Genomic DNA, 25,917 nt, shown 5'->3' with positions numbered 1-25,917 from the left:
ACTTCTTGTCACTTGTACCACCACTGTAATGAACTTAAAAAAAAGACTACAAACTACCTTTTCTATGAGAAATGTGTTGTCAAGCTCACGCGCATACACTGCTGGCGACATTCTAAAGCTCCGTTTTGCCCTCTGTACTATATAGCTAGCTAGCTATGGCACGGCCTCACCTCTGTAACATTATTTGTTGTCCTCCGTGTGTCCATACATCTGTATCGGTGGTTGTAGCTGTGTGTCCTTAGCTCCTACTCAGGGCTGGCCTGACCCAATAAACAAAGTAAACATTTGTTTAGGGCCCCGCGATTGGTTCGGAGCCTCCTCCCTCTAGATATATATAGATATATATTTTTTAAATAAATAATTGTGTTCCCTAAGACAATGGCTTATTCATTAATCTAAATATATTTCTATTGGTGCTAAATCTTGCTGGCTGGGGCTTGGGGGGTGGTTTTTGACCGAAACAGAGGGCCCCATATAGACTTTTTGTTTAGGGCCCCCAAAAACCTTGGGCCGGCCCTGCTCCTACTCATGCGTGCAGGATAGCATCTGTACACGCTAACTAGGTTAACTAAAGTAGGCGATCCATACGCGCTAACTAGGTTAGCCAAAGTAGGCAAAACGTGTGCATGTTAGGGTTAGCTAAAGTAACGTTAGGCGATAAAGCTGTGCTTAAAAATGTTGTGCCGTACCACCTCCGCATGTGTCCTACTAAACGAAGCACCACCTGCGCATGCGTCCCACCAAACCTCCCTCAAAGGTTGTCCGTGAGTGAGTGAGTGAGTGACCACAATTTGCCACGCATAGCCCACGGCGCCAGTTCATGCACGCCGTGGGAAAAGGAGAAATGAGAAAGCTGATCAGATTGTTTTGAGTAATCATGGTAGTAGACTTAACCTTATCAAGTTATCAATGTCATCACAAAAAAGAGAACAAAAATAGTCTATTTCTGTTCTGTTTTTGCAACATTGTAATGTAAGGAAATTAAAATAGATAAGTCTGAGTAGTCTATAACGTTAGTGTCTTAATTTACTCAAACCTACGTTCAAATATAGTTTGTACAACAGTGAATACTGAACAGCATGCAGATAAATGAAACTGAACATACAGCAAAAAACAACAGCCGCCACAACCAGTTTCTGGGGTTTTCATGAAGGCTAGATATTTGAATGCTACCTACAAGGCAGGTAACATTTATGTTACCTACTTCAGACATTAATGTTATAGAGTTACTGAACCTATCCTAGCCACATCAAATCCCCAGAACATAACTGGAACAGAACTGGCTTGGAACCAGCGGCGTGTCTAGAACATTTTGAATGGGGGGGGCCAGGCTGGGGCACAGACCCAGAGGAGGGGGGCCAGCCATCAAGGCTGACCGTATATATTTTTTGCCACGTACAGCAGACACATGTATTTATACAACCGAACCTTAGCCCTAGCCTTTTAACCCTAACCTAACCTTTAAAAAAAAAAAAAGATTTTAACCTGCCCCTGATTCTAGGTAATCATATACAGTGCCTTAGGGAAGTATGAACACCCTTTCAAATTTTGCTGTTTGATAGTTCAAATTAAGATATATTTAAATGGTCTTTTTGTTACTCATCTACACAAAGTGCTCTATAATGTCAAAGTGGAGTAAAATGTTTAGATATTTCACTATTGGATACACCAGAGCTTATTTTTAAGTCTTTACAGCAAAGGGTGTAATTTTTTCTCTACTTTTACATTATAGAGCACTTCATGTGAATGAGTAACAACAAGACCAGGTTAAAACCTGGTATATGGCTGGACCTAACAGTGTTTCCTCTAGGATTTTTTCAGCAGCGGGGCAAAGGGTTTTGTTGTACCTGGGTGGTGCGCACGTGCCGCTGGCGTCTGAGTGAATATCAATAATAAAAAATATGAAATAAAATGACCCTTGACTGCAAAACAAACATTAGAACATATTTATTGACATCTATTTATTCATACATAATGCCTCTTTGACCCACTACTTACAGAGGGCACTGTATATTAGCCTCAGTGGCAAAGTTTGCAGCCTGGCTGAGAGCCATGGGTGGAACCTTGTCTTGTCTACCCATTTAGGATCCCAGCCTGATAGCCTGTGCTTAGTTTTCGTTTTCTCTCCTCTTTCCTGTCTTCCTCCACTCTCCTCTCCACTCATCTCTTTCTGCCCTCTCTCCTGCTTCACTCTGCTCTCCTGCTCCACTCACCTCCACTACTCCTGCCTGTGTACTTGTCTAATAAGGTTACATTTGAGAATGAGTAACATTAGATAATTCTCTCACATCACAAATAGTTGATCACGCAACCAGTAAGAACATGAAAATATTGTAGTAGCCACCACTAACGTTACATATTTTAGAACTAGAAGGCATTTCTTTCCCTTCAAAACTTTGGGGCATAGCTAAGAACCTTGAGCCCCTCTCTAGCGAAAGTAACGTTAGAGCGAGAGCACATTATTGACCACCTGAGGGGTGGGACGTGTATCGACCACCTGAACCGCTAGTGTATTTACTCGTAATTTATTAGAGAGAACTGGACATCGTTACCTATTAAAATGTAAGTCCTGTAAAAATACACATAATAAACTGTCTAAATGTGAAAAACTAACTTCATACATATACTTTTAGTTATATTAATACAGCCTTATTTACTATATCGACTTTAAGACAAGCAAAATGCTCGGAATTATCTCATTGCGATCCACTAAATCCAATGGAGCAGACGTTGCTTCATAATTTCAAACTGCTTTCCTAACGGCTATTTTGCATCCGGCTTACAACTGTGAATATGTACGGATTCCTGGACATGCCGATAGCGACCACCCTTTCTCATATTAACCTCAGACAGGACACTTATACAGTATGCTAGCAAATTGATGTGATTGATTTATATGGGGTGGTCGATACAGGTCCCCTTAGCAACCAAAAGCTAGCGCTGGGCCACCTCTGACTTATTTGCTGGCACTGAAAAAAATAGCGAAAGTACTGAAAAAATAACCACTGGAGGATAACAAGGACATTTTTTCCTACATAACTACATACAGGTTGTCAGCGATATTTTGCCTATTTCATATATAGTTGCAAATCTAACGTTAGCTGGAACATTATTTCACGGTATATTATTAATATTAATAAGAATTAGTTGGCCATGAACATCAATAGAGAATACATTGTGAATGTTTATTTAAACTGTAAAATCTATCTAACTTAACGTTAGCTAGTTAAATCTACCTTTTTTCTTGTTCTCCGGTAATGTAATCCTATCCTCTGCCCTGTTTGTCACTCTGCCTGAGGAGAAAATGCTGTACTTGCACTGTTGTTTATTTGGTTGTCATGACACACGTGATCCGGCCGACCAGTGGTGTAACTTCATCACTCAGTCAGTCACTCACTCACTCACTCACTCACTCAGTCACAGACATTCGCGTTTGTAGGGCTGGCCCCGCTGTTGCGGTCCAGCCAAAAAAGTCAATTGAAATGTTAATTTGAGCTTTCAACATAGCAAAATTTGAAAAAATCCGAAGGGTTTGGATACTTTCCAAAGGCACTGTATATTAAATGTTGCATTATTCATTTCCAAGCTGTATGGTTGTTGTCCCCTCAAGATTGTAGCACTTGTTCAGATTTACATTTTATTCTTCTGCTTCAATATTATTCTACTGTTCTATCATAACTATATACTGAAAGATAATGCCTTTTATTTACCCATTATTGTGTAGTGTCCCCTTACTGTGTACAGTTTTGCAGGTTGTTAAATATTCATGCAAATCTTCAATACCCATGTAGTATAGATACAAAAAAATAAGATTAGAAATAAATGTGTTTATACCCAAACAACTAACGTTACTAGCTAACTACACTAACGTTACCGCGTTAGTAATGTAATGTTAGATTCTAGCGAGGTAGCTACCACGTTAGCTATCTTAAGCTAATGTTACTTTAGCCGAGCCCGTTGGCGTTTGCTTAGCTAACGCTAGCCGAGCCTGTGTTTGTGTTCACTTAGCTAGCTAACGCTATCTAGAAGTTACGTTATGCATTTACCTTTTAACTTCCATTATCTAGTCCATTACAGTCAACATATAAATAACACATTTGAACTTCAGTTTACGTAAGGAATAAACCACGACGGGCTGTCCCGTTATTGGAAAATAATGTATGACGGGGGTGGTGATGCGGCCGAGGCGAAGCCAAGGTCGCTTAACCACCACCGAAGTAGGCTACATTATTTTCCAATAACGGGACAGCCCGGAGGGGTTTATTCCACTTATACAACGGGTTTCCAACAATGACTATATATGGTTACTTTATCGACTTAATCACCTGAAAGTGAAATATTCTTCCGCGGCCTTTTGGGCATAATATTTTACCGTTGTCAAGCAAAACTGTGGTTGGTAGTTTTATTTGGACTGTTGTTACACAAAAACTCTGGTTGGTAGTTCTATTTGCACCGTTGTTAACTAAAAACCTCGTTAATTCTATGAAACCAATGATTCTATCAAGAAAAAATAGTTCCTTCTTGTTTTATACCATACAATTAGCACCAATTTTGGTCATTTTTGACATTACATCATTTAAGAAAACTACATGAAACCATAACTCAATCAAATTAATCTCCCTAGCTCTGTCTTGCTTTTTAAAATGTTGCGGTCTCGCAGTGTAGACATTGCGTTTTTCCAAGACACTCTGAAACCGGGATTGAATGCCAGTTAGCTTTATGATAGGTTTGCCATCACTTGTCACCTAGCCAATATTAAAATTCTGGGTTTTAGGTCAGAATGCTCTCACAGCATGCTTGTTATCCCGGCTAGCTAGCTAACTATTGAATTGTATTCAAAACAGCGGTTACTACAAACGCTAGTAAGCATATTTTTACTATCTAAACAAATTATTAGTCCCTTGCTGTGAAGTGATATCATGACCACTGTCCTTGTAATTACAATTTGGAACACATAAATGTTACTGTAAAGAATATTTAAATCTATATCCGTTTTAGATGCATATATCCATGTGGAATGCTGGCTCTCCATCAACAATTAAAGAATGAAACGCCTGCTGCGGACACTTATTCCACTGCCTGCTATGCCAAACCTTCAAACCAACAAAGAGGGCAAATATTCAGAGGTGTGTGGACGTACAGTGCATTTCAAAGGTATGCTGATGTTAAACCCATATTCCAATGTATTTGAAATGACACAAATTCTGCCAAGTCTGTTCAAACATCAGACATTTTTAACTCTACATATTGTTTATGCCCTGCACCTGAACAAATTGGATGTGCCCATTCTACCATCTCCTTTGTAAGCTAAGTTCCGTTCAGCTGACTACATCAGAATTTGTACTATTGGCATTTTATGAAAGCTGAACATGTACAACATTGTTAATCAGAAATTATATCTGGGTGGGTCAATTGGCAGATATGCTGTAGAACAGGCCTATTCAAATTCAATTGCAAGTGGGCCAAATAGGAACATCACTGGGGGTTTGTGGGCCACACAGAATACTACAAATAACTCTTACAGTATAATGTTAATAGATATATTACTACATGGAATAAACTAGTCACACGCATCCCTTTTAATTCACTTTAATGGTATTATTATAATCAATTCCAGACAGCAGCCAGTCCATACAAAAAAATAGGAAGGCTATGGTTACAAGGCTTGATACATCTAAAAACCAAGGAGACATAAGGTGCTTTTCTGACAGGTCATCACAGCAATGCATTCGTTGCACAATAAACACACCGCTTATTGTTGCGGCTGGCAAAGGAAATAAATACTTGTCAGTCCATTCGCTCTGGAATTGGTGATTTTCACAATCAATTTTAGATCTCTTTGGCTTCGAGAGAGACATTTTGAGGACATTTCCAGGTGCAGAGCGGGTGTAATCCTGTTGCAGCCAATCACAACACATAGGTGCTTTAAAAAGACGTAACCAATACCATATTGGTTCAGATCATACAGTCTATGGTTCTGATGTCTCAAAGTAGCTCAGAGATATGTACCTTGGTTTTATTTATCATATCACACACATGCCAGCCTGATTTGCAGGCAGCCTCTTGCGGGCCGCAGAAAAATTCAAAAGGGCTGTATCCGGCCTGGGGGCTGCTAGTTGAATAAGGCTGCTGTAGAACATAGTTTGTCATTGATTTATAAATAATTCTGTATTCTATAATTCTATAATGGCAATTCTCCTGTCAGAGCAAATCACCAAAAACTCTATGTAGAGTCAGGTAAATTAATCAGGTAAATTCAGGTAAATTAATCTGACATTTGTTTTACTCTGTATTGCAAAGCTTAACAATTCTCTTTAATATTATCTAAATGTAAAGCACTAGTAACTAGGGTTTTGAAAAGTGCAATACAAAATAAGTTATGTCAGATTGTTTAAATATGTAAATGTATAAAATCTTTAGACTGTCAAGCTCATGAAGCTGATAGCATCTGCTACCAGTGTGCAAGAAAAAATTGGCAGAGGTGAAATCAACATGATGGGCTACCTCTTTGATGTCATACTTCAAGAGGTAAGATGTGAATGCTGAGTTATTACTGACTGATATTGGTTACATGATAAACAATAACAGTGATGTGTAAAGGGGAGTAGTGACTTGTGTTTTCTGCTTTTAAGCTCATCATCAGGATCTTGAAAAAGAAAGAGGGCTTCAGCTGCTGTCGGGCAAAATTTGCCATGGCCAGTGGATTTCACCATTAAAGGCTGAAGAAATGTGATAATTTATTTTGGATGTTTGATTAAAGAAAAATCTATTGTAACAAGTGGTTTTTGTCTCATTTTATTAAGCCTATTCAAATTTTGACATGTCTCATTGCTGCATAATTTCCTGAGGAATTATGATTCTTTGGTGTACAACTACATCTGGGATTTAAGTGTCCACAGTTATGACTCAATGTTTGAATGTGGCCAATTGTTATCTGCTTTTCGGCGACATGAAAGTGTATATTTAAATAGCGTTGGTGCATCTAATCCAGGAGTGAGATTTATACTCGGGTGACTTCGGTAAGATTAAAATTAGTTAATCAAAATATTCTAATCAGACAAGAATACTAAAATTGTCATAAACTCATTGATCATTAGAAGCTATCAGTTGTATTCCATGAGAAACACCAGATGGATATATCATAAATGCAGACAAACAGGTGTGAGTGTCTCAAGAGATGACAACTCCCTTTTAAGGTAAACAAATTGTATCGTAGATGCGAGGGTAGGATGTCGCGGGGTCGCAGCATACCGAAACACTTCTAAAACTAATTATGGCGCTTCTCCATTGACCAGCACGGCATGGTACAGGACGGCGAGCATTTGTATCCTACCCGTGCTGTGTTGCCTGTTGCGCTTCTCCATTACAGAACAGACCCGTGAAGGTAGGAGGAGTCATGGGAGGTGTAAAGCGGAGTAAAGCGTCCTAAATGTGTAATAATTGACTCTTGTATGTATTTCTATACTTTGTACTCTCGTATGTTTTCTTGTATGGGGATGGGACGATATGAAAACAATTTTCACTGTCCACCACGTTTTGGCAATGTTCCAACACTCTCGTCGTCATTGTTGCATGCATCACAAAAACTATTACACTACTAACTAACGCTAGCATTACAGTGTGAAATATCCACATTATATAATACCACTAACTTATTTAAAGACACTCAATTAAAAAAATAACGTATAAAACCGAAATATTTGAGCAGTAATACTTACATTACATCTTACGTATTTTACTGCTATCACAGAGAGAATGCGTAAGTGAATGCGATGATAAGAAAACTTTTGGTTACGCGGACCTATAAAACGCTATTCCAAAAGCAAAATGAGATATGCTATACATTGTTAGAAAGCTTATACTCTCACCTACTGAATAAATGAATTGTCAATAAAGCCAGACTGAACTAAAAAGGGCGACCACGCCGTAAACAACATGTGTGGTATTACGCACAGCTCGTTATTTACGAAGGTACCCAGGCATCACAAATGCGTGTATATTTCACAAACGGATTATTCAAGACAATATATGACCACTTAGTCTCAAAAGCAACATCTCTACGCGTAAAACCAATGGTAAGGTTGTATATTTATTCAATATTTAGTCCCAGATATTGACTGTAGAATTCGCTAGTTAACGTTACTCTCTTGCTGTTGTGGTTTTTTAAAATGGCGGTTGCTGCCGGTGAACAAACTGAACATGGGATGACGCATTTGTGATGATTTCCATTGACAAATCAACGGTCTGCAGTATCAAATTGCAGCACGGATAGTACCTTTGGTACCTACCCCAGAGCAGTAGCTAAAATCGGCACGGGTACTTGCGGCCCGGCACGGGTCAGGTGACAGTGGAGAAAACAAAACAAAGCGGGAGCACGGATTCCGGCACGGCACGGTGGTGGAGAAACGCCATTATAGGCCTACTATAAGGCTACAGTGAATACATGTACATTTAACTAAACAGTAATTAAAATATGCATTATACAGTATATAATTTATACATTAAAACTCATGAAGCCAGAATTACGCCCGGCTTATTATTAGCCTAGTATGGAGCACTAAGGGTGTTATCTTAACGTAGCTAAGTACTGCGTTGTAACCAGAGACTGTAAATAATGTGGACAAAGCTACTGTGACATCACCCATTGACTCTCCGTGGGTCTCTAAAACATGTTTTGAAGCTCAATGGCGGGCGTGGCCATGTTGTCGATTTGGAGCCAAAACCATAGAGTAAGCGGTTCTGTGATTTTTACAATGTGATTGACAGTCCGGTGCGGAAAAGCCCATCAACCTGAATGAACGATTGCAGAACGAACTTGAGGCTATCTGACTGTCTGCCTTTATGTTTTAAAATATATTATCAAAGGTTTACGGAGTTTAATTTCCATCCGTGACTGTACTGTGTCATGTAATCACGTTATATGTATGACGTTAATAATACAATTATGTTCAGTTATCTTCAATTTATGTTTCTCAGCAAAACGAATATGCTTAGCTAGCATATCAGCTTGCCAGTGAGCTAGGTAGGCTATCCGTGGTTAGCTCACGCATTAGCAATATGAACTACAGGGGAAGAACATCGACTACACTGATGGTCAATCAATCAGAGATGTGTAGCCTACTGGTGATTTGACTAGGCTAATTTTCATACAACTGTCTGGTAGACCTGCTGTTAACCGAGCAAGTTATCGTCACAGTCACCATCGCCGTGTTCACTTGCTGGGTGACGCTAGCTGAGCGATTGTTCGCAAGTCACTTTTTACCGAATAAAATGTTACACTGTCAGCGGTGATTAACAAATCTACCAAGTATTTTAATAACCGATCTGCAGGCGTGTAAATATGACAACGCACTTTGTAGGCCTACAGCAAGTTTTCCACCTGGTGCATGAAGACAAAAATAATGTAGGCTACATTGAATTTCTAATTATTATTAGGCTATTATTATTTTTTCTTGTAGATCATCAAAACCAATGGAGAAAAGCCAATATACGCAAGGAGCCCCCAGGACCGATTCTGAGAACCACTGTCTTAAATGCTCGTCGGTCTCTTAAATGCTAAAAACATGTTCCTTTCTAAATGCCAGTCTTACAAAGATGGTTAATTTCAAAGATGGTAAATTCTGTGTGTGATTTCATTGTGTGTTGTATGTTATCCAGCAAATAAACCTTAAGACTCTTAATTCGCTTCGTGAAAATGAACATTTTGCAGTGTTTATCCCAAAATCGGGATTATAGTAGCTTTGTCACATGCGTGAAGCATGGCTCAGGTAGACATTTACGGAATGTACACAACTGACAAGCCATCAGACATGTTTGACAGATTGAATATTTGCCGGTTAGGGTTAGCTAGCTAGTCAAATGGCTTGGTAGCCGAAGTTGCGAACTGTTTTAGCATAGGCTACTGGACTACCAAATATAGAAAGCTGATTACGCTTTCTGCCAACGAATTATTTGGTTAAGTAGGCTAAAGGAAATAGTAAAAATGACTCGGCTACCGAAAAACTTCAGAGGAGGATTATTTTATGGTCGTCTAGTGCAGCTGTAAATAGCACACGCCATAATGAAATCACTAGAAAATTTCTGACTTCGCACAGGTGGACCGTGGTCGGAGCCGCAATGTCAAAGCCAAGAGGCACCACCTCCCACCCCAGTGACCATAGACTGTAGCCCTTACTGTAGCTTAGTCCTCCGCAGTAATCAGGAAGTGACTCAAACTGTACCTCATTGGTCCATAACAAATATTATAACAGTGCCCAAATGAAACAATAAATCATGAAATCGACCCATGGACAGTCATAAGACGAATAAAATACACATATTGTGACTATTTGTTCTCATGAGAAAAAATTACTGACTTTGTATTTTGACTGCATTTGTACCGTAGACTTACATGGAAACCGGATATGAAAACACCTATACTGGAGCCAACCGTAGTGGCGCTAGTGAGCAACCAGGAACAACAAGACCAGAAAATGAGCGTCAAAAACTAAGTCTGGTTTTGGCCGCTTGGTTGTAACCAGAGAACCGTTAATTAAAACTGGTAAGCAATTATAAACAACTCGATATACAAGTGGTAACATCTTACAAATGAACTTGTTTCCTAAATAAAGGAGGTCAGGTGACTTCCATTTGTGGTGTGGAGGTTACTCAATTTCCGATCCTTCCACTTTTTCATTGGGTCCTCCACATGGAGGTGACGTGGGCAGAGGAGTAGAACTAAGGGATGTATGGTCCATGTTTAAGCGAATGAGTGGGAAAAGAAAGACAGTTAAAATTCCAGCATTGGTTGATGGGGAGAGGCTGGCAGTGTCCGACAAAGAGAAGGCTGATATGTTAGGTAGGGCATTCGCTGCAGTACATAGTGATACTCACCTTAATGATATCTATAGGCAGCAGAAAGACCGTGCACTCATAGAGAATGAGGATGTGAGGGAGAAGAAAGAGGATGATACTACAATCCTGGATGTGGACTTTACAATGTCTGAACTGAAAATAGCCTTGCAAGATACTGGATACACAGCCCCAGGGCAAGATCAGCTATGTTATGCCATGTTCCGGCAGCTACCAGGGGAAACATTGAAGCTAGTGCTGAGACTTTTTAATAAAATCTGGAGGAATGGAATTATGCCTAGATGCTGGAAAGGGGCAGTAGTCCTACCATTCTACAAACCAGGGAAGGATCCTGCTAATCCTGGTAGCTACAGGCCCATAGCTTTGACTTCTCACGTATGCAAGTGGATGGAGAGAATAATAGTTTGTAGGCTTTCACATGGAATAAAAAGGTTTATTGAGTAATTTTCAGAATGGATTTTGTAAAGGACGAACCACAATTGAAGCTTTAGTTAGAGTAAGCAATGAGATGGAAAAGACACTGAAAATAAAAGAGTTGATGGCAACAGTATATTTCGACATCGAAAAGGCATATGACTCTATGTGGAGAGAAGGGTTGCTTATCAAGTTAAGTAAAATGGGTATCGGAGGGAGGATGTATAATTGGATAATGGACTTTCTAACAGGCTGGAAATTTAGAGTCAAGGTTGGAGAGGAGGTGTCTAAGGAATTTGAAATAGAAAATGGTATCCTGCAGGGGAGTGCAATAAGTCTGTTCAATAATAACTGTTCAACATAATGATAAATGACTGTGGCAAGTGAGTGCCACCCTTCCTGCCTGCCACCAGACTCACTGGAGACAAGGTTTGGTTTTAGCACTTGCGTGCTCGTTTATTCAGCCACCGGCTTCGCCTGGCTACAACATAACACAAATCCTTTTGGGTTTCCGGTAATTTCTGTGCCGTCCAGTCTTTTCTCCGGCGTTTTTCGCTCTCGAAGACTCCCGGTCTCCGCTTTTAAAAACCCCAGGCTCACTGTTAAAACAACCAGAGGCAATCAGCGCAGTTAAACAATTGATAATTATCGGCGCTGATTACCTCCACCTGACAGTTGTGACGAAGGATCCGAGAGCCGCTCCTCTCACTCTCTCTCTCTCTCTGCAGCCGGCGCTCAAACCACGCCCACCCAACCACAATGACATTTTTACAAATTTAGATGGAGGCATCGGATCAGCGCTATATGCAGATGATGGGGCCATTTGGTTGAGGGGAAGAAATGTGCCATATGTTTTAGAGAGTATAGGAAAAGCAAAATGAAAAGTGGAGCAGTGGTCATATGATGGGGGGTTCAAGCTTTCAACAAGCAAGTCCTGTTACATTCTGTTTACAAAGAAGCGGAAGCTTGGTGACCATTGTATGGTCAGCCGATGAGAGGGTGACTGAATTTAAGTACCTGGGTCTATGGCTAGACAACAAATATACATGGAGGATGCATATCAAACACCTGGAAACAAAGTGTAAAAAAGTTATAAATCTAATACGAGCTGTGGCCGTATGCAACTAAGGGGCAGATAAACCGTCACTAATTGTCATTTATAGGGCGCTTATGAGATCAACAATAGATTATGGCTGCATAGTATATGGAGCAGCAGCAAAGACATCATAATACAAAAAGTGGACAGACTACAGTGTAGAGCATTACAATTATGTATACGGGATATTAAGTCAACCCCCATTAACACAATACTAATAGAAGCAGGAGAGACACCGCTGGAGTTAAGGAGAGAGAAACTTTCACTTGCGTATTGGGTTAGGTTAAAAGGAAGTGGGGAGGAAAACCCTACAAAGAAGACGCTGCAGGATTGTTGGGAATATTCCAAGTTCCAGAGATATGGGTTTGGATGGACTAGTGATGAAAGAGCAAGGGCATATGGAATGGAGGCCTTAGAGTTCACCAGGTCCACCCCAGTTAGTAACGTGCCCCCTTGGCTTTTTCCAGAGATAAAGCTAGACATGAGTATTATGGAAAAGAAAAGAGAATGGGGAGAAAATAAAGTGGGAGTTAAAACAAGTTTATATCTGAGGAATAGTTATCACAGTTATCTCAAAATATATACAGATGGTTCTAAGAATAAACAGAGTGTGTGGGAATTGGTGTATATATCCGTGAGTTCAAAATATCTATCTCCAAAAGACTGTCCGCCCAGTTATCAGTATATACAGCAGAGATAGTGGCAGCCATTATTGGGTTACAATGGGCTGAAGAGGTCAGACCAGATAGGGTGGTGGTATGCACAGACTCAACAGCCATCATGAAAAGCATACACTCAACAAAATCTGTCAGAGAAGACTTACTCATTGAACTTTACCTTAGTTTGCTTCACAGAGGTGGTGTAGATGTGCAGTTCTGTTGGGTACCAGCACATGAGGGGTTGAAAGGGAATGAGTGTGCAGACAAACTAGCAAAAAGGGCCTTACAAAAGGAAATAACCATGCCAGTACGACTTGGCAGAGGAGAAGGAAAAGCAGTGATTAAAAAGAAAGGAATGGAGATATGGCAGAAAAGGTGGGAGGAAGACCGGAAAGGAAGGGGGTATCACAAAATACAAAAGTCGGTCATAGCAAAGTACTATAAAGAAAGGAACAGAAGGGAGGAAATCATCATAACAAGAATCAGATTGGATCACACAGGATTAAACGGCATTTTGTTTGTGCTGGGGAAAAGGAACAGTGACATGTGTGGGAACTGTGGAGTTAAAGAAAACGTTGCAGATATTTTATTGCATTGTAACATGTATGAAGCGGAAAGAGAAAGGTTGCATGAAAAAGTCAGAGAGGCAGGACGGGAATGGGATCTGGTTGGGATACTGGGGACAGAAGGAGAGGGGGAGGGGGTAGGAGTTGTCAGGAAGGCACTCTACCTTTTTTTAAAAAAAAACACAAGGTTGGTGGGTAGAATATAAGAAATAGGGTGAAATGATATGATGTTACAAAAATAGTTGCTATAATCTTAGGATTACAATGGGTAGAGGAGGTAAGGCCTGAGAGTGTTGTCATTTGGTCAGACTCCACTGCAGCTGTTAATAGTTTGAATTCAAAAGAAACATTAAGAGATGATATATTGATGGAAATATTTATGATAATGCTGAGAATACAAAGAGTTGGAATTAATGTACAGTTTTGTTGGGTTCCTGCTCATGTTGGTGTGGAGGGTAATGAGAAAGTAGATGAGACTGCAAAGAGAGTGTTGAAATGAAATGACGATGAAATAATGAAAGTTCCCTTCGGAAAAGGTGAGGCCAAATGGTTAATAAGAAAGGCAGTGAGGGATTCGTGGCAGAAGAAGTGGGACATAGATATCAAAGGGAGACACTAGCCGCGTTTCCACCGCAGGAACTATACCCCGGAACTAGGAACCTTTTGAGGAACTCGGTGCGTTTCCACCGCAGGAACTAGGGTCTAAATTTAGTTCTGGGGGCTTTGTTTTACCCCCCAAAACGTTCCTGCTCGGGGGGTAGTACTTTCCGAAAGTACAGGAACCTTTTGGGTGGAGCTTGCAGCGCTGAACATTTCTGATTGGTCGAGTACTCGCAGCATTTGTGTTGTATTTATTTTCCGCCATTACCCGCCATGTTTGAAAATATGCAGCGGCAAACCAATTTATTTTCATAATAACTTCAAATCAAACTTGTACGTTATGCGGCGCAGTAGCCTAGTTTTGGTTATAGCCTGTCAACGTCTTGGAATTATAACGTGTGCTCTTCTGTTCTTTTCTTGCTTTAGTATTCGTTTTATAAAATGCTACGCATTCGTGCGGGGACAGCATATTACGTAGGCTACCAAAACATTCAAACGGATTAATTCGGTTGCTGAATATTTTCTTCCGGATTTTCTTTGTTAGCCCGTTGTAATTGACTCAAAACGTTTGATACAGTTATGCGAGGTATGCGGTAGTTCTGCATAATTAACATTGATGATACAGTACAAGCAAACTGGAAATCACCATCCGCACTTTTTATCCGCGTAAACTAACAGGTTAATTCTAGTAATCTTCCCTTTAGCTTTTTCAGACTGCCGTAATTTTACTGACATTTTTCAATTCCACGAAAATACCAGGAAGACTATGGACTAATTTATGGTGCATGGTTCGCATCTGGAGGGCACACTTCGCTGCTCGGCTAGCAGTAACTTCGAAGGAAAGCAAACGGTGGCTGTACCACTACTAATTTACATTTTCACGCAAATCCGAGTTTTCGTTCTATTCTTGTCGTTTTGCCATTAGCCTATATGGAATTGACGACGAGAAAGTAATCAAACAGCAAATTGTTTACAACTTGTGCATGTTTTCTGCTGTTGTTGCCAGTTATACATATAAATGTGAATGCATTCTGTCGCTTCGGATGTCAAGACATGAAAGCGAATGTTCGCATAAAAACATAATGAATGTGTTTGAGAGGATATATGAAAATCAATAAATACAAAAGTAACCATATATAGTCATTGTTGGTAACCCGTTGTAGGCCTATATAAGTGGAATAAACCCCTCCGGGCTGTCCCGGTTATTAGAAAATAATGTAGGCTACTTCGGTGGTAGTATGGGGTTACGGAAGAAATCATATGACAGACGGACCGACGACAACGTTGCTTTTTCGTACGTCAGTGGGCTAATTTGCCTCATCTTCGCGGTACTTTAGACCCCGGTGGAAACGCAGACAACCATTGGCTGAAGGAACCTTTTAGTTCCTGGTAAAGTAGTTCCTGGGACTGAAAGTTCCGGGTAATTTCGGTGGAAACGCGGCTACTATTACAGTATACAGAAATCCATTAAAGTGAAGGCTTTCAAAGGGAAGTGCAGAAGAGAGGAAGTGGTTTTTTCAAGGTTAAAATTTGGACGTACTGGATTAAATTCAACTCTTTATTTAATGGCAAAGTGTATTTCAGATAAATGCAATATTTGTAATGTTCCAGAAAATGTTTAGCATGTCATAATGAGGTGTAGTAAATATAATTCAGAGAGGAACGCTTTATGTGATAAGATATATGAGCTAAAACAGGGATGGAATTTGGAAGGGATTTTAGGGATGGGAGAGAAAATGTGGGAGTGCTGCAAGGCTCTCTTTATTTTCCTTAAAGATACAGGATTAGATCGTTAGATATAGTTTGTTTTTTCCCTTTCTTTTATGTAATCTGAAGTATTTAAAGCCCTGATGTTACACACTGGTACAGTAGGTGCGGTATGCACCTATACACGTTGGTTAGCGATCCGCCATTAAATTTAGAGAAGAAGAAGAAGAAAAAGAAGATATGACGTTACACACTCTTGTACAGTAGGTGGAGGTGTGCACCTTTTAGTTGTTTTAGATCCGCCAGTAAAACCGAGAGAAGAAGAAGAAGCGGTCACGTGCTTCTGGTCGTCTGTGGAGATTCTCCTGGTGTAGATTCCCCGCTTGCTGCAGGCAGGTTCTCTTGAAAGAAAGTGCCAGCTATGGATCCTTTATTTTTTAACCATAGCGTTCCCAAGGACCTAGGTATTTTCCCATGTGGAATTTGTGGGAAGATATTTACAGAAGCAGTGCGTTTGCGAAATCATGAACCACAGCACGCCGCATCCAGTGGTCTGCACAGCGGCGGAGTCAACAATAGCAGGGACAGTTTGGTTGGTGTGGGAGGCTGTACTCCGACATCTCATGCCCAGTCAGGACTGCGGGAAAACGGTTTGACTCTGCATAGTGGCGTGGATGCCAGTCGCAAGAGAGAAAGTAGGAGACGTCTTGTTGGTTGTGACATTTGCGGGAAGGTGCTTCGCGGCGTGTGTGACCTGAACAGACACAAGCTATCTCATTCCGGTGAGAAGCCATATGCTTGTCCTGTTTGTGGCCTGCGGTTTAAGCGCAAGGACAGAATGTCGTACCATGTGCGTTCACACGATGGCGTGGGCAAACCGCACGTCTGTCAAAGCTGCGGGAAGGGCTTCTCCAGGTGAGTTTTGGTGAACAGTAGGCCTATTAACCCAGGGGGTTGGCCAATGCAGCAAAAGTTTGACAACAATACTGTTGTGGCTTAAAATCTTTACAATATGACTGGAATAGAAGATATTTAACATTTATATTTTTTTCCTTCAGCATTTCGGCATACAATCTAAAACTATAATACGTAGAATTCAATATAAGCTCTACAAACAAGACTAATAAAATATCGTTCACACGATAAATGTTGCAGGTGTCGATTTCCTGACTAGATAACTAGAGCTCCCCATTAACCTGTAATTTGGCAGATGGCATATCTGCCATCAAAATAATTGTTTAGAACACTAACGCATAGTTTTCCTTGCAATTTGATGCATAGTGCTGGAGACATTCAAGTGCAGAGTAATTATGCTAGGAAACCAATCATAATACGCATTGAATACAGTTTATTATGCTTTAAAATTGGTTTAATTAAGATAGTTGTATAACTTGATGAAGTCTTTGAAATGCATAGTACTACATTAAATATGGTGTCAATAGGAAGCTACGAAGTTCGATTCTCAGACTATGGAGCAGTTATACCATTTATAAGCATATTCAAACTGAAAAATGAGGATGAAGAGTGCCATATGTATTTTTGCCCAAAAATATGAAAATTGGTCTCTGGAGAAACGTTCCAGCAAAGTAACCTAATGATGGTTGAACATACATGCATCATCCCTGACAATATGTACTAATACTCACATTTTCTTTCTTACAAACTGTTAACCTTGAGAAACCCCCTTGAAAAAATGCAGCATTTATAGTCATCATGTCACCATTAATGTAGGCTAATTTTAGTTCTGGAGGAAGGGTAATGAACATTTTTATGCATGGGAGGTTTAGATGTAATGACAATGTGGTTGTAATTTTCATAATGATATCTCTTTAGCCAATTGTGAATATACAAGCAATTAAAACTCATTCTGTTACCAGAAAGGCAGCCGAGGGACAATGTGACATTTTTATGTTTGGGACAATGATGAATATAAATCTTGTATTGTGAAATACCCCCCCCCCCCCCCGGTGTTTGGAGAAAACATGAAATATAAACAATATGGGGTTTTAATGGTCCTTTTGACAAGGATTGTTTTCTGTAATATTCCTGAAAGCACATGTTAAAACATTTTCAGTTCTTTTTATGATTCTTCCAATCGAATGAGTGTTTCTTAAGTTCAGTTGGCACCCTTTTTGTGGTGACCACTTGTTTTGAAGTGAACCAGAATCTGAATAACTGCCATCGGATTCAAAATATTTAGAATCTTTATTATGAATTACCGAATTCATATGAAAATAAATTTTTGCACTTGACATTATATTGTTTAATTTTCCAGGCCCCAAACTTTATTAATAGATAAAGCTGGAGTTCGAATGTAAACGGTCAAGGAGAGCCTGCAGCTCACTCTGCACCACAGCCAACTTGGTTAGGACACATTCGCTTGTTATTCTTCAAATATATGGATTAGGGGAAATTGGTATATACCTAAGTATTCATTTAAGATAGTCTGTTTTTCATTTTGGAATTTAATGATGTAGTTTTATGGGATCGGATTAAAACTAAGTAGATTTATGCACCTGTTAATTTGTTTTAGACAAGTCTTCCATTACGTATATTTTCTCCTCAGGCACATACTCAATTTGTGCATGTGCTTAAATTTTATACTGGGAAGTGTTACCTTGCTAGGGCAATGACAATTCAGAAATTTTAGCTGATGATTTTTTTTACACAATTTTTGCGAATAGTACAGTGGAAGCCTAATTATTATTGCTCCTATGACAAATGCAGCTTTAAGGAAGATCTGTTTATTTGTAATGAACATACTTAAAACATAAGTGCCTGACTTTTTTTGTAAACCAAAATTAATTGCACAGGGGACAGTAATGATTATGGCATAAGCAACGCTTTAAATAGACTAAGCCTATATAAATAACATGGTTGAACATATGCCATATTTCTTTAAATGTTGGCTTTTCCTACTGTAGAAAACGGGAGTATTTCAATCGCTACATACCTCGTCACACTGTCCATCAGCATTTTCCACTTTTTGCTGTCTGCTATAATAGCCACTTCCAAAAGCTGCTTCAAGACCCAGCAGCCGGGGTGCACTGAAAAAAGCCTTTCTCCAACTCATAAAAATGAGGTAACATTTTGCATTGGTCTTTTTGAGTTCAATTAACATCAGGTCTGCAAAGGATGAATGCAGTGACATAATTTTAAGTAAACTCAAGCAAAATTAATTACAGATTGCTAGTTGTACACATGAAGTTGCCTAAACTTCATTTTTTGTAAATTTACACATGAGATTAAACTCAATTAAATTGAGTACAGGTTACTAGTAGTACCTATATAACTGAGTTAGGTAAACTCATTTTCTTTGTAAAATAAACCGAATCTCACATGTTAATGAGCTCAAATTGAGATACAGGCTGTGGTCTGTGGTCAGTAAATTAAATTGAATCACTTTCTATACATGAGGTGCCAAAATGCTTAATTTCAGTCAACTCAATCCAGAAAACTCTCTTAGCAGTGAGAGAAGTGTTTTTATTGAGCACAATACAAGGGGGTCCTTCCCACACACAGCAAACTCTGACAGGGTATGAATTCACCCAAACAACTATTTACACTGGAGCTACTGCTAAGCACACTTTACTACTGTAACACTTTTCAACAACTAACAACATTTATTTAGCAGTATCACTCTGGGTCTTGCTGCACTGTATTGAACTGTGGGGAAAGTAGGCTGCACTAACTAAAACAGTGGGAGATGTCTACGTCTTTTTCTTAAGTCGTTCTTCAGGACAAATAATTTTGATTTGGAATGACTAAGTATTTTGAGTTCTTAAATCAAATAGTAAACCTCGTCTGTTCTTAATATTTTAAGTAAATTCCAACAAATGGTTTCACAGTATTTAAGCAATGTGATTTGTTGCCCAAATCCTCATTTCTTTTCATGAAATTAGCTTAAATAATATAAGAAGATTTCAGAAAAATAACTTGTTGGACTTATAGCCATTTATTTAGGTATGGCCAATTCAGATCACTTCCAATAATTTTCAGTAATTTATACTGTAATTGTTTTGAGACAGTGTTACCTTTAAAGGAGTAACATGGTGGTTGAACATGACACTTCCCAGTTGTCTTTAGGCAACAACAAAACAAATGTGCATAATTTTTTTATTATTCAGTCATTTCAATGTACTTTAAAACGTATTTTTTATAAGCCTAAATATCCCACTATAAAAGTTCACCCGAACCGTCTGGGCGTGGTAATGAGAACTGTCAGTTAGCTATGATTGACAGACCGTGCCCCGTTACCATAGCTACCCCCATGATACGCGCTCTTTTTGGGAGACTTTTCACAAGCGAGCTAGCTTAGTAGTATATCAAGTATCGATAGATAGCTAAGGTAAGGACGTTGACTTATATCCAATTATAATTTTTGCTATCTAGCTAGCCAAGTTAAGATAAAAGCACAAATATAACGTCCTCATAAAAGCAAACTAGCTAGCTAACGTTATCGATAACATTGCCTTATGAAAGCAAACTACCTAGCTAGCTAACGTTAGCTAGCTAGCTAAATGAATATAACCAGAAATAATCTAATAGTCCTTAAAAGGCACTCTAATTTAAGTGAACCTAACGTTAGTCAAATATTTGCATAGTCTTGCCTGTAAGCCAGCGGCGCAAACTATGGGTCTCGAGTTATCCATGGGTTTACGGGGCGTGGAAAGGGGAGTGGTTACTGTGTTTGTGACGCACCTAGTTGACAACTTTCTCAACCGGTTGAAAATAGGACGACAAATTTAAAACGCATATTTCTCCAAAAATACAGAACGGACATATTTAATACTTTACTCATTGTGTTTCTTCAATGCCTCTTGTGCAAATAGCACATAAAACCGAGAAAGTGTGAAAATCACCATGGTACTCCTTTAAATAAAATTGTTGTCACATTTATGGCCTGATTATTTTTTGGCTTGACCGCAACAGCGGAGCCAGCCCTACAAACGCGAATGTCTGTGACTGACTGACTGAGTGATAAAGTTACACTGCGCATGTCTGTGATATCAGCCAATTCGGTCCAGTCATATACTAGGTTTTAACCTGGTTGAATTTTAGCTACCATTTAAACTGACTATGACGGGAAGATATTTAGATGAAGAGGAATAAACTAGTAGTTTAAATTGAATCGAGAAACGCATGAAAGAAGCTCAACGTAAGTCGTTTGGTATTACCCCCATAAAAAGCTTTTCTCGCTAACGTTAGCCTTTATTGAGATCACACATCGTTAGGTTTCAGGTAAAAGTAGAGTGGGTAATATACAGAATTTTTTCCCGCTAACGTTTATTTATCTGTTTTCCCTTTGTGACTGATTCATTTTCGTGGCTTGCTAGCAAACTCTGCTCTGTCTGCTACTTATGGGTGTGAAGCCAGGGTTAGCCTACATAAAGTTAACGTTAGTCTATAGGTCCCAAGTAACGTTTAATTATTGCGAAATATTTAGAACTCAAATTTTGTATTTTCTAAAGTGTTAGTCTAACTAGTTGGCTAGGTGGTGTAGTTAGTTGTCTGACGCTATCGTTAAGAGGGCTAGAGGTCTAATTTACTGTAGAGATTAGCCCAGTTTAATTTAGCAGACGTTAACCTAATAGTTACAAGCATCGCTGTTTGCTTTGTATAAGTCATGATTTAGCTGTGCACTTTAACCCGAAGTTAGTCTACAAAAGATGAGTTTACGAATTAAGTTGGCAAAAATTCTGTGATCTGCTTTACTTGAGTGTATAGATTGCACGGCTGATCTATTTATTTATGTAGACTATTTATTATATTGGAAAAGTGTTTGCGCTGGCCTTTTTTTGCCTGGACCACAACAGTGGGGTCAGCCCTACAAACGTGAATATCTGTGATGAAGTTACACCATTGGTTGGCCGGTCCAGCCATATAGCCTACTAGATTTTGACCTGGTCTTGTTTTATGTACATTTAGGCGTGAAGAATAACATGACAGAAAAATTATTTTCAACACATTTCATTAACAAGTTGCAGGAGGATTAGCCGAAAAAAGATATACATTTATCTATATATAGCCTATTTGACTTTTTTCTGGTATTCCTCCAGAAACTCTAAGTACCCTGCTTTCAAGAGCACCTTGGTTCATGCTACCTGGAGTGAACCTACCTAAAATATTTTTTGGCAGCAGTCCTCTTTTCCTCTTGTTGACACTCATTATCTTTTAGTTACACATTTAATCACATTATTACTAGGGCTGTCAAATTAACCTCTTAAGGCACAAGCCAAATTTTGCCAATCCTTGCCCATTTAGGGGGTACCCTATTTAAAGCTTTATAACTCCAGACGTGAACACCACAGAGACTTGAAAAATGGCTTAAATGAAGCAAGACATTTGTACAATTTACAATACTAACACAGATTAGTTTATATTCATAATTTTGGAAGAAATAAAGTGCCACAAATGCAATTGTTTTGACAAAAAATCCAAAATAAATTTGCACTTTTTAAGTTCGCAATGAAATACTGCGAGATTGAATATATGCAGGAGGTTAAACTATACATGTGCTAGGTAAAAAACTTCTTGACCACAAGTTCATAAAATCTAAGGGTGGATATGTAGAACTACTATAGATGTATGAAGCAAAAACTAAGCAGTGTACCCAGCATCTCCAAATCTATCCAAAATGTCTAAATTATGCATTGCTGTAAATCATAACATATCCATGTATTTCACTACAAATCAACTGTTTTGACTCAAGAAAATCACTGTTGCATAATCTTCAAATGGGAATTACAAGCTTTCAGCAGTAGCAGTAGGTCTAAAATATCTAGTGCTAAGAAACATTGACTTTTCCAATTAATAAATTTTTGTCATTATAAAGTAATATAAATAGCCATTATGAGGGTTAAAAGAAACTTGCTACAATTACAAACATCAATGAAAAACATTCCAGCACAACGTAGCAGCTACTAAATGAATATAACCAGAATTCAAATACTCCTGTACCTCTATGTTTATGAGTGAAACTAACGTAGAAAAATTTTGCACCGTCTCCACCACGGGCAATTTCGTCTCGAGTTATCCATGGGTTTACCAAAGGGGATGTTCACTTCCGTCTAACGCTACATAGTTGACAATTTTCAATTAAAATACCGACAACTTTAAAACCAATTTTCCAAAAACATATAACGAATATTTGAATATACTTACTACAATGGTTGTAATCTCCTCTTGTCATAGATAAACGAGAAAGTAATCAATTTATATTGTTCATTTTTGCCTGTTCTGTTTTGCTCCGCAAAACGAGTCAGCTAGGTCTGATACCAGCAAACATGATGTCTGTGTATCAGCAATCGTCCTAAATATACTAGTTTTCTGAGAAATTTATCCAAAACTACTATGACATTTTAGTTAAGGGCATACTGTAGTTTATTGAATGGAACGTAAGAAGCATCAAGATATCTTTGTATACCTATAAAAGCTATTCAAGCAGAATTAGCCTTTATGACATCGTTAGTAGAAAGCATACCGTACGGAATAAATGAATTGCTAATTATTTAGCTGTTCCTAAAAGGCTGATCACGCTTGTAACAACAGGTTGCTGTGTACGACAGCTATTTGGTGAAGATACCCAAAGTAACGTTGCCCTATATTCCCAAGACGTATTCAAGCAAATATATGAACTACATTTGATTCAAAGGACTCTCTAACGTAAAGTACCACGTAAGGTTTAAGTATTTATTCAATATTTAGCCCAGTTTATTGGACTGTAACTAATGACATGGATCTTTTTTTAAATCTTTTCGTTGACTTTACGTTATTCAAGATGAGTTACGATTTTCAAATCTGCTGATCGCTTACTTAGGGATTGTCGGGTTTATCTTGTGCTATTAGGAAATTATGCGCTTTTTTAGTGGTAGAAAGAATATCTTGATGAATGACACATGTTGGTCCATTATGTCAGTTGATGGTTGTGTTTTTTTAGCTGAGACTAGCAGGAAGAAGATGTTTTTTAAACTTGATAACAGCAGGGAGCCGATAATTTGATCTAAACTCCGTTTGACTTTTTTCTGTATTCTCCAGAAACTGAATACACGCTTTCAGAGCACCTTGTTCATGCTACCTGGTGAACACTACACGAATGTTTGGAGTTTTTTTAGGCACTCTTAGCTGTACCACATCAATACATTATACTAGGGTATTAAGGCATTAATTTGTATTTATTTATTTATTGATTGATTGATTGATTAGCCTAATTAATTATAAAAATAACGCGTTAAAAAAGTAACGCAAATTAACGCATATAATATCATTTAATGTTTATGTTAATTAATTGCTGTACCGATGTTACTGTAAGTTGCTGCGTGTTGAATAACACTACCTATATTTCCAAATAACCCAACCGTCACATTTTGCCACACTGTCAGTCATTATGGGGTTCAGACACTCTGACAAACCGGCCCTTCAGCTAGAGCGGTCGGTGTGGCTCTGAGCCTCTGAGTAATTAATTCGATTAAAAATTTTCATCGATTGACAGCCATAATTATTACATTAAAGATAATGTCGAGGTTTTTAAAATAGTTGTAAGTATATGGAGACTTTTTGAGCATGAGAAAATTACTTGCTCTGTTTAGGATGGAAATGATAATTATTAAATGGATAACTATTAAATATATATTAAAGGTACTTGAGGATGCAGGACTTTTTACAGTGTAAGCCTGTCGAGCAGGTTGGATGCCTTTGCCACAGTGCAGTGTTTCCCCTACAATTGTGCAGGCCTGGCGGGCAGCCAGGCCAACGGGAACCCCCGCCAGGCCAAAAAAAAATATTTTTTTTAATGTAAAAAATAATGCCAGATATACATTCATTCAGAAATCAATAATAATTTGCGTTTGGGAGCTTCTGTTCAGCGCTTTAAATCCGCCGCGGGTATTTCCAAAGCTGTATCCCTCGCTCTACCGGCTAGTGATAGATCAACTGGTAGCGCCTGTTTTTTCTTTTCCAATTCGGTAACACGAATCCACATTTCATTTTCATTCTTCCAGCTTTCGTAAGACTTCTTTTCGTCGAACACAGGGGGCACTCTATAGGTTGTATTAGTCGACATCCTCTGCTACCATTTGTTAACACAATAATGACAACTTCATAGTTTTACTCACTTTACTTGTTAACACAAAACAAGAACTCATTTACACTCGTCATAGCAACTCCAGTTCAACCAAGACGCGCTAATGCACATGCGCAGATGCATTTAACAGGGAGAGCTGTACTGGAAATAGAATAAAGTGACCGTAAATCTGAACTTAACACCTAATAAGCTCCATTCTTAACTCTCAGTAATGTCTTTGTGTGTCTGGATTTTTTTGCAACAGTATTTATATATTTATTTATTGTTATTTTATTAATTATTTATTGGGTAAATTTTGTTGTGGTGTGGGGATGGCTGGTTTAAGCAGCCACACCTGCCCTGGGTCAAGCTAAATTAGACCTGGCCAATTGGATAATTGGTTAAGCATTAGATAATTGGCCAGGCTAATTGGACCCAGGAACAGGAGTGGCTGCACCTGTGCGTAGTGAGGTAATCACTGCGCACAGGTTAAATCTGCCATCCCCGCCCACACAGGGGAGCTTCGGTCATGACTGTTTTAACATCTGCTCCTTGGCGTTAACATCTTGCCAAACCCTCGTTAAATAAATCTTGACTGCTTGAACATCTTCTCCCTGTGTCTCTGTGCTGGAGGGCCCCTTGGAAAGCCACTTCGGTGGCCTGTGGCAGGCGTGTTTGTCACAGTGGCGCCCAACGTGGGGCCGCTTCGGCACAAGAAAGAGGCACAGGAGGGCTAGCCAGGAAGCACACTGGAGGAGGTTCAGCTGAGGTGTTCCCGACAGGGCTTCGGGTGGATCCTCCAGGCCAAAAACGGGGAGCGGGAGATGACCACGGAGGGGAAGGAAGCGATCGTCAGCTGGGACGCTGGGGAGCTGGACCTGGCCGTGAAGGCAGGTCAGCTACGGGCGGTGCACGAGAGGTGGTCGCGCCGTGAGCTGGACTTGGCCGGGAAGGCGGGTCAGC

General features: G+C 39.2%; 1 protein-coding gene across 1 annotated transcript in view; it reads left to right on the top strand.

The window, feature by feature from the left end:
- Positions 1–16,186: 16,186 nt before the first annotated feature.
- LOC135233795 (POZ-, AT hook-, and zinc finger-containing protein 1-like) overlaps positions 16,187–25,917 on the top strand; it is a 54,988-nt gene continuing 45,257 nt past the window's right edge. The window contains exon 1 of the mRNA XM_064297711.1: positions 16,187–16,808. Within this exon, the coding sequence (XP_064153781.1) occupies positions 16,315–16,808 (494 nt within the window). The 5' untranslated portion in view covers positions 16,187–16,314. The remainder of the gene's footprint in view (positions 16,809–25,917) is intronic.

The sequence above is a fragment of the Anguilla rostrata genome, chromosome 10, assembly GCF_018555375.3.
Source record: "Anguilla rostrata isolate EN2019 chromosome 10, ASM1855537v3, whole genome shotgun sequence".
Lineage (NCBI taxonomy): Eukaryota > Metazoa > Chordata > Actinopteri > Anguilliformes > Anguillidae > Anguilla > Anguilla rostrata.
The sequence above is the reverse complement of the archived record's forward strand: the minus strand, read 5'-3'. Positions and strand labels throughout refer to the sequence as shown.